The sequence below is a fragment of the Cottoperca gobio genome, chromosome 4 (assembly GCF_900634415.1).
Source record: "Cottoperca gobio chromosome 4, fCotGob3.1, whole genome shotgun sequence".
In the NCBI taxonomy this organism is placed as follows: Eukaryota; Metazoa; Chordata; class Actinopteri; order Perciformes; family Bovichtidae; genus Cottoperca; species Cottoperca gobio.
Genome location: NC_041358.1, coordinates 17637207 through 17647858, shown reverse-complemented (window position 1 = coordinate 17647858; position 10652 = coordinate 17637207). Strand labels below are relative to the sequence as shown.

General features: G+C 39.8%; 2 protein-coding genes across 2 annotated transcripts in view; one reads left to right on the top strand and one right to left on the bottom strand.

The window, feature by feature from the left end:
- Positions 1–329: 329 nt before the first annotated feature.
- mfsd8l1 (major facilitator superfamily domain containing 8-like 1) lies at positions 330–10127 on the bottom strand. The gene is made up of 12 exons (XM_029429014.1): positions 9732–10127; positions 8176–8361; positions 7964–8026; positions 7093–7212; positions 6150–6229; positions 5710–6058; positions 5521–5594; positions 5055–5268; positions 4589–4711; positions 4345–4475; positions 2066–2185; positions 330–1906 (listed from the first exon to the last, which is right to left on the bottom strand). The coding sequence occupies exons 1-11, from the start codon at positions 9805–9807 to the stop codon at positions 2105–2107; spliced, it is 1497 nt and encodes a 498-aa protein (XP_029284874.1). The 5' UTR covers positions 9808–10127; the 3' UTR covers positions 330–1906; positions 2066–2104.
- armc9 (armadillo repeat containing 9) overlaps positions 9113–10652 on the top strand; it is a 33301-nt gene continuing 31761 nt past the window's right edge. Inside the window, exon 1 of the mRNA XM_029429010.1 lies at positions 9113–9148. The gene's annotated coding sequence lies outside the window, so the exon portion shown is untranslated. The remainder of the gene's footprint in view (positions 9149–10652) is intronic.

Sequence of the window (10652 nt, the reverse complement as noted above, 5' to 3'; positions counted from 1 at the left end):
AATGATACATTTAAAATGAGTGTATGAAAATGTAATACATCAAAAAACAAAGAAAAAAACAATAAATGTATAACCCCGTAACAGCATATTTATTCTTCACATAATGCTGTTACGGAAAATGGGAAGATGTTGGTCTTATTTTTACAATACTTCAACTAAGTTTATATTGGAAACATTGGTTTAGTTGTGACAATGTGATTATATGCTGTAAATATGTATATATATGCTCTTTGTTTGAATGTATAGGCCTTTAAGTTGATAACATCTAAAAGGCCTAAAAGAAATATATTAAAAGAGAAATATAATAAACTCATATTTTTTCTTGTGAATTATAATTATATATTCTTTAATGTAATTACTGTGCGCACACACACACACACACACACACCCTCGTGAGCATAACGAAACTCAAGCCAATGTGGAATTTTATCTTTTTTTGTATAGAGACAAGGAACACAAGGAAAAGTTGTACATGTTAGGGGCCCATAAATTATCTAATAAATAGATGCATAATAAATAAACAGTCTCATAATTCATAACGTGTTTGTGAATATAAACCCTGAAGAAATGATCAAGAGGTACAACACATAGTGTAAAGCCTTTAGAAAAAACAAAATGTCTTTGATGTGTGTTTTCTGTACCGAAAACTGCAAGAATATTTTTCAAAGTCAAAGTTCCCAATATACTTGTTATTCCCTAAATGCGTCTTTGTGATACCTCCTTATGGAGTTATCTGACCGACAGATCACACTAAAAGCATGAGGCTCAGCAGTAACAACTTCGGTAGACTACGAGCGCCCACTAGTGTTAAACATATTTACTACATCAGCTTCAAAACTTCAGAAACATGTACTGATCTGCTTTTATATAAAGGCCTTTATGCCAGGAAGATTATACATTTTTATGACCCCCTTTAATTACGGTTTGACATATCTATTGCATTTAGTGTTTCACAGAGAATTGTATTACTGCGATGCCTCAAATGCCTCTGAAACAGAATTTTCATCACCACGGGATGACAAACTAATTCAATATTATGAGGTAGTGTTAGTAGTTCCTTTAAACAGTGACCAAACATATTGTTTTAATGGTAGAGACAACTTTAAAAGTATTAATTAACAAAAGCACATAATTCAACATTTAAATGAATAAATACAACTTGCAGGAAAAATGAAAAGTATAGTTTTTGCAAATATAGAGGGAGAAACCATGACTATATCAGATGTAGATGGAATGAAAGTGGAGTAAAGAAGAAGTGGATTGAAATGTATAAGCAAATTGAAATCTTGGTCTAAACTTTGACTTTGATTCTAAACCAGGTTTAGAAATGTGCTGGCTTTTTCTTTTTTTCTGTTTAATTGACTTTGATTATTTTACTTTAGAGGACAATAAATCCTGGTTTGCTACCTGCCAAAAGAATCCTGACATACAGCATTTGGTGATTTCTCCCAACCGGTTGAGCCGATAAATATTTTGGATGCTTGCTTTTCTAGAAGATGGAGGTATCAAGTATCAGGGCTGAACAGCTTATTTATTCTCAGACAGCTCAAGGACAGAGGTCAGCTAAATCAGCTAACCGTTTGGCATGTTCATGAATGTATGATGCACCGAATGTACTTGGTGTTCCGTGTAGAACGCAAAAGGACGGGAACAATTTTCATCCAAAGCTTGCACACGTTGTGTCAGCAGAATTCCATATTTCCATGGGAAATGTACATTTACAGCATATCAGTGCTGATCAGCCTCTGCACACAAAGCTGACACGTCCAAGTTTGAGGGAAGCCCTCAGGAGATGGTGAGGTGTGTGCCGGTAGTGTGTGTGTGTTGTATCACCCTGCATGCTGGTCCCAATGCAGAAAGTGAAACTATGGAGGGCCTTGTAAGGTGCAGGACAGGGAATCTCCCACTGTGGGAAAGAAATACAGGATGAGAGGCAGTATGGTGGTAAACAAGGCTGCTTTATACATTTTATTTACACAATTCTCATTGTAAGTTGCTTTGCATACATATATGTAATGCAATGTCTTCCTTTATAAAATGTATTATATATTTGTAAAAAAGCTACCTTTCATATCCACGTTTATTGCATCGACCTTCTGCAGAATTAGCGACAGTTTTCTGAGTCTTCCACTTGCTCCTCTGCAGCAGGTGCAAGCATCCGGTCATATGAGAAAGCCAGCATCATCTGTATAGGACAATATTAAGATTAGATTTAATACAGGAAAAACTAAATGAAAGAAAAGGGAGAAACTGTTTAGCAAGGAAGCTCTGAGTGGCAAATCAAAAGTTGGATTCTCTGTCAGTAATGCACTCCAAATCAGAAATCATTTACAAAAGAAATAGTTTTCTAAAAAATAAGTTTTCATGAATATAAAAAAAATACATTAGAATAAATATCAAAAAGCCTGTCGCCTGAGCAAATAATTGATATTTGCACAAAGCATTTTCTTCACTCAGTTGTGAAGTGAATCCTGAGAGCTGTCAGAGAAGTAACAGCATGTCCTTTACAATGAAAATAATGAAAGATAGAGCTAGCTTTCCTGTCTTGTGTAAGGTGTCTTGAAAGGCACCTCCAAATAAAATGTATTATTATTAGCTGTGAAGGGAGCTTCTTGGTAAACCACACACACACACACACACACACACACACACACACACACACACACACACACACACACACACACACACACACACACACACACACACACACACACACACACACACACACACACACACACACACACACACACACACACACACACACTTTGGCTTGCTTTATTACAGGCATTACAAACATTTAGTTACGCTCGTTTGTTCCCCAACACAAGATCAGCTGCTGGCTATAAGATGTCAACTTGCATCTCCTGTTCCTAAATGTAAACCCTTTTTCTGTGGTCTATTTATTCTAATTGGATTCTCAGTAAAAAAAAACAAATAAACAAAAAACACTCTTTGCAATTTTAGCTTGAAACAGAAATGATACCCACATTTACACAAATCATGTTAACCATTGCAAGTGCTGTGTCTTGTTCACATGGACAATGAGGATAAATTAAAAAAAGTAATTGCTATATATTGCTAAAGGCATATGGCAAACTAAGTATTGAGATTTAGTACCTAGCCCTAGCAGTTAATGTTCCACTAAATAGGATTTGGTTAAATTTGTGCACAACAATAATGCCACAATTGCCTGAGTAGTAGACAGTGGTCGGAATCGCATACTACAGTACTGCCTCCTACAGAACTGCCTACTACAGAACTGCCTACTACAGTACAGTACTGCCTCCTACAGTACTGCCTACTACAGAACTGCCTACTACAGTACAGTACTGCCTCCTACAGAACTGCCTCCTACAGAACTGCCTCCTACAGAACTGCCTCCTACAGAACTGCCTCCTACAGAACTGCCTACTACAGAACTGCCTACTACAGAACTGCCTACTACAGAACTGCCTACTACAGTACAGTACTGCCTCCTACAGAACTGCCTACTACAGTACAGTACTGCCTCCTACAGTACTGCCTCCTACAGTGCAGTACTGCCTCCTACAGTAATGCCTCCTACAGTACTGTCTCCTACAGTGCAGTAATGTCTCCTACAGTACAGTACTGCCTACTACAGTACAGTCTCCTACAGTACTGCCTCCTACAGTACTGCCTCCTACAGTACAGTACTGTCTCCTACAGTACAGTACTGTCTCCTACAGTACTGCCTCCTACAGTACTGCCTCCTACAGTACAGTACTGCCTCCTACAGTACTGCCTCGTACAGTACTGCCTCCTACAGTACAGTACTGCCTCCTACAGTGCAGTACTGCCTCCTACAGTACAGTACTGCCTCCTACAGTACAGTACTGCCTCCTACAGTACTGCCTACTACAGTACTACCTCCTACAGTAATGCCTCCTACAGTACTGCCTCCTACAGTAATGCCTCCTACAGTACTGCCTCCTACAGTACTGCCCCCTACAGTACTGCCCCTACAGTACTGCCCCTACAGTACAGTATTGTACCGTACTGCCCACTATACACTCTGTATCACATGACAGACGCTGGCCAGTGGCTCTCACATCTACAAAAACATTGCAGTAAATTTCCAAATAGGTGTTATTTGGATAAAGTGACCACATATTGGGAATCTAAAAAGGTACTTACTCGTCTAAAAACATATTAAAATGTAATAAAGTGACTCAAAATCTCCTCAGTCTGAAGACTTTGGGGCGGTTGAGTATGTCCAGTAAGCTCAGACTGTTATTGTTAGTATGCGAATCCAAACACAGCCTGTGTCCGTTTTAGCCCTCACATGGTTGCAGAAACTCCAATAATGACTTTCCTTTTGCGTACCGTTATCAGCGCCAGCAGTGCCATCATCACCCCCATCATGATATACATGTTCTCGGTAAGGCCACCAGCCCACAGAGGGCCCAGGATGGTAGCTAGACCTCCCACGGAGCGACGCACTCCCTGACTGAAACCTGCAATACAAGCGAGACACAAAGACTCAACACACCAAACAACGCGGGGTACAGGACTTAATTTCCAACGTGCAATCTTTTCTCTCTTCCACTAGGTGGTGCAGTTTCCTCACCTTGTGTTTTCTCAGAAGTAACTTTGGAGAAGAGGGAAACCTGAGCCACAGCTACAAATGGCAAACCCAAAACCTGCAGAAACACCCCGATGATGAACTCAGTCAGCTGCCATGGGAAATCACCTTTAGGAAACACAAAGTGCAAGAGAAAACACCAAAACACTGAGTGAATAAGCACAATACAGCCAAGTTCTAATGGGGCATTTCAAATGCTTGATCGTGAGGATGATAGTCATAGAATTTAGATCGGTTGTGCATACGAGTGCGTTTACCTATTTGAGGATGTTGTTTACTTAGCAAAATTATTCTTATAACTATAAAATCCTTCTTAAACAGGCCTCATCAGTAAATAATGCACCATTATCTCTTAATGAGAGATCAGGGTTTATGGCAGCATCAGTTACAGTTGATAAAGATCTGCGTTTACAAATAACAAAAGTAAGAAGTTTCTTCAGTGCAGTCTGACCTAGTGGGTTAGCCAGAAAGATGATGCACCAGACTCCAGAGATGTTGCAGATGGTCAGACCAATGGCCAGGAGAACTCGCTCAGTAACACGCTGACTCAGCCAGCGCACAAACAGGAAGCCAGCGATCACCTCCACACCGCAGAGACAGTACATCACGCTGTTCTCCAGCTCCCCGTAGCCAAAGTACTTTTGGGTCATCGGGGTCACCATGGTCTGAAGAGGGAATGTGTGGAGATGTTGGCACAGTGCATAAATGCTCATATTTACAATTCATTTTGTCTGTCCTGAAAACATTAACTTCCTGAGTAAAAATGTCTGGCAGTGGTTTCACTTGTGTCTGAAGTTTCAGGAAAGTGATCACTCATTAAAGGAACATAAAAAGAGAACTAGGGTTTTTATTCAATCATATAATATCTATGTGCAAGTGCAAGTGCGTGTTCCTGTCTGTGTGTGTGTTCATTGCACCTCCAGCGCCGTCTGATTGAAGAGTGTGATGAACTGAGCAGCCAGCAGCACGACCACCTCTTCTCTCAGGAACTCTACGGAGAGAGTTGGAGACATTATTTTTAAGACCTTACATTTAGACAACAGTTTTTAATAAACTTTTTAAAGGCCCCCTGAATTATACTGACACACGTAATGTCAACCACCCACCTCGAGATATGCTGGAAATCTTAAAGGGGCTGGAAGACTCGTGGGACTCAGGTGGCACTGGAGAGGGAGGTGGAGAGATGTGATTCAGCGTGGCATTGGAGGCAGCGGAGGACTCGGATCTGGGAGGGTTGGGTGCCACCACTGAGCCGTAGGAACCCCCCAGCTCCTCGTTTCCCATTAGTGGCTTTTCCTCCTCATTGTCCTCTTCCGCAAGCCCTTGCCTGTTCTCCTCCTCCATGCTCTGGTTTCTTGAACTCTTCTTGGCCTTCTCCTTCACTTGAGGTGGTAGGTCCCAGTACATGAAGATCACAGTCAGTTGAAGAAGAGTCCACATCAGGCACATGAACAACTGAAGGAGGGGGAATAAGAAAATTACAACTTTTCTTTGAGGGGGGCGAAAGAAAGTGTTGCAAAATGCATAACTGATTGTGGACCCTTACCCCTGGCGCGGTATATTTATTGACCACAAAAGGACCGAGCTGGAAATCACACAGCCTCAGGAAGATGTTAAATGCTGGACCTGTCAAAAAACAAAGTTAAGCAGAGGAGAGGTTAAAACATGCATTTCGTCACCCCCATACAATGGCAAGTCAATCTATATGACAGGGGTCTTCACTGTTTTTAGAGGACAAGGACCCCTTAGCTGGACTACCTCATGTGTATGAAATTGAATTGCTTATTAAACTGGAGCTACAATAATGTGTAGTGTGGCCTAAGGTCCAATGTACAGTATAAACATGCCTTTCTATGGTGCATACACACAATCTTAAGCTATTCAAATAATTATTATTATTATTATATATAAATATAATCGTTATAAATAGGTGGCACACATTGATTCAGAATACGTTAGCTAACGTGATTGCACAAGGATTCATGGTTAACAGTTAGACTATAATCAATGTGTATATATATATAATATTGTATAAATACAAGGTTGTTGTTTTTAAGAAATAGGCGATTTATCTTTTCTAATAATATGTTGGAATCATGTTACTTTAATGGGTCCAGACATGTTATTTTTTTTTTACTTTCAAAACATTATTTAAAAAATGATTTGCAGTAATTCTGAGGAACCCTAGGGGTCACGGACCAAATGTTATGTAGTTGCTTAATTTGCATTAATCTCAAAAGCGACGACAATCATACAGGCCATTTGTTTTCCATCATCATGTGTAATTGCCGACGCACTATTATTTAACATTTGTGTGTGAGCTCTAAGCATTCACTGTGTGAAATGTATCAGGAAGCTAGATGGCCAGTAATCCTCATCTTATTTTCTCTATAAAGAATATAAAACCATTATAATTGATACTAATTAAACTCAAACAATCAGCAGGCCGCCTTAAGAATTTTGCCATCAGAAAGCAGTGGAGCACTGACCTATCAGAAGGCCGGCTTGTCGGCATGCCATTACAGTGGCAAATGCAGTGGCACGGTCCTCGAGGGCGGTGCTTCTGGTCAGGAAGCCAAAGATGGCTGAGCCGGCACCTGTTCCGATGCCTGAGGAAAATACATATTTCATTAATAAATTTCATGCATCTTAATATCATATTGCTAAAATTATACCATAAACTTTATTTATATAGCACCTATAAAAACATATTTTACAAAGTGCTTTGACAGACAAAGCAAACACAGGATACAAGGCAATAAAACAACAGGAAGCCAAACGGTGAGGCCAACTAAAAGCAAGACAATGTTAAGGTAAAATAAGACACGAAAATAGAGGACGCAAGGACATAGAGGAGAAAATACAAATGGCTTTATCTCCTCAGGCAGGTTGTTCCAAAGCCGAGGGGGCCCCGATGACAGAAGCACGTTCACCTTTAGATTCATGCATCCACTTTGGAACAGCCAGAAGGGCCCTACCTGAGGGTCTAAGGCTGAGAGCTAGCTCATATGGGCTCATGAGAAACAATATAAAATACACAACAACATCAAAGTTAAAGTGAAATACTGTGTACGTTTCAAAACAGCATCAATGAGCTGAAACTTGGGGGTTTTATGGCGGCTATTGCGCAGCTGCACCCAGTGTTTTCAAGCTATTAGATATTGTTAGCTGCTCAACCACACAATGTTATCATTATTATATTGGCATCATTATTTTTAGAAAAATAATAAAAAGATAATGGACAGCAGCTGTTAGCAGCCATAAATGACGATGCAACTTAGCAACTTAGCCAAGCTACTCTGATATGACCGGTGTATTCTACTTGCCACCTGCTAAATGGATCACTTTGTGCAGACTCACCTGCCACCAGTCTGCTCGACAGTAGGAGCCACTTGGAGTAGCCCATGAAGTACATGAAATTACCTGGAGAGCAAAAACAAAACAGAGTAGAACAATAAAGTGAGCCATTAATTACAACACAGATAGAATAATTAATGAAGTTTGGTGTTTAAGAATTGAAAATACCGTTTCAAGGTAGTAGGGATGGAAATGCGGAATACGAGTGGACTCACCGATTATCTCAAAAACGTTGGCGAACAATATGATCTTCTTGGTGGTTCGTGTTCTGTCGGACCAGTAGCCGAACAACGGTCCTGACAGGAGGCCGCTCAAGCTGAACGCTGACAGGGCCAAACCCAGGAAGTAAGGCACTGCATCCAAAGTCTGCAAGTACCTCCATATTGTAGGCAATATTACAGCTGGAGAGACAAAAGGAAACATTTATATCTGCCTCCTGAAGTACACTTACTTATGAAGTTATACTTCAGTGTCTTGATTTGAAAACAGCTACAACACATATGAAGTGAACATTGTCTTCCAAATCTGCTGACCCTACACTGCCTAACTCAGTGATTAAGCCATCTGTGTGGAGTCAATGGACCACTATGTAGCTCTGTAACTCTCACCAATATAGCCTGAGCCATATAGTGACATTTTTCAGAGGCAGAGTTGGTGAAATGAGTGAAAACAAGAGTAATATGTATTATTTCCAGGTGCAACTTTAAATATTTTCCATGTCTAGTGCTAGTAATGCCAAGAGAGCAGGACGTGGTAGCTCTATCTCCCCATCAATGCCTCTAGCCTTGTTATCATATAGACAGAGGCTAGTGCTGACTCAAAAACAATCCCAATTCAATTCTTGGGGAATGATTGCGCAAAGTTTCTTGTCATTTGAGGGCATGTGGGAGTGATGAAACTAATTGAGTCTTGCTTCTTTGTCACAGCTTTTAGAACGTTAGTGAGTGACCATGAACAACATGTCCACTGTGAAGCATTCGGATATAATAGTCCTAATAAATACTACCTTTCTAAATCTTATTGAGAGGTATTGATATAAGGAGTGTGGTAAGAGGCGTTGTTCTATTGGATTGCATTATAATTATGTTAATGTCATTTTAAAGGTGGCATCCTTATAAAAAGGGACCTAAACAATGGGCTAACCCCACCCAGATTTCAGTTAAATATGAACTGGTCAGCTCGATTCAGGTGAGAACATCGCAGTTATATCCTTGGGTATTGTTTGGTGTATTTTGGAGTTTTAAACAACCTGAGAAAGATTTTATATTCTACAATTCCACACAAATTCCACAGGGTGTCTCTTTGAGCCTTAATCTGGCATTTGTTTCAACTTTTTTTTGTTATCGAATAAGTAACTAAATAACAAAGCCAGTGTGGGGACGGCTGTGAAACAGACCATGTAGGCCGATAAAATCAATTAACCCAACAATGGAACAGTGAAATTAAGTTATTGATTCACTTCTGTCTTTTGTATACAATGCCTCCTGACTACTGCTGACCTTGTCAAAGTATTCTTTCCCTGATAGGCTCATATAATGGTTGATTAAAGCATCTCTTTAGAAGAAGAAATACAAATCAACTTCTCAAACCACTAAATTCCAGAACACTACGTTCCACCAAAAATAATAGGTGACATTGAATAGCTCTATATGAAAACATAGGTGCTTATGGGAAAATAAATGTATCGTAGCTACTGATGATGTCTGTGTCCCATTCTAATATTTATTGTCAATGTCAATTGTCAACAATGATAACACAAAACAGATCTTACCATATTCCACACCGCTAAGAAGAAATATGAGCCCAATGGTGAAGAATGTCAACTTCCTTTTCCGTCGATTATCCATCGTGTTAGGCTGCTCTAATCTTCTTTCTATACTTGAAAATACATGTTCATGCTAGTCTCTCTACAAAACACCGCAGTTGACATAATCCCGAGAGCAGTGCTTCCAATTAGAGCCGAATGCAGGAACATATCACTAAAGCTGTCTGCGGCCAGTTTGAAAAACACTAGATATAGGAGTGCGAACTGTTCTACATATCTCTGCCGTGAGTGTGCACGGCGCCAGCTCCCTGGACAGGTAATGCTTGAAGTGCCAGTCCCGACTGTGCACACATTGTTTACTGTGAGATTGCACCAGCAGCAAACATCCCCGCCATGCACCTGCGCAGTTCAACCCAAATATCGTCACTTCCGGTGGATTAACGTACAACTGATTTTCACTGTAAAATAAATAGAAATCATTAAATGGCTAGAAGAAACGTTCTAAAATGTAAAAAAAAGTTTTAATTAAATTGTGATGAAGTCAGTTATGTCCTTTAACTTTAACATCTTTGGTAAATTAAAAATAGACCAACAACTATGTTATCTTAAGACACACAAAGACATTACAATGAAAAACCTCAACATATTATTTTAAGGCTAAATCTGATTTTCAAAATATTTGACTGAAAATCTAATATTGTAGTTGCATAAAATGACAACTAATGTGCAGACTGTTATTCTATGTCCAACATGTTGTAAGTTACAGTTGCATTTTGCCATGCTTGTATGATAACAATCTGAATTTGATTTGCATTTAGGGTGTTATCAAACTAGCTGACACTAGTGGGAACAATGTTGTTTAATGACTCAACCTGATCGTTGACCATGGTGGGCATGTGAGCAAATGACTCACAGTAGGCTACCTAC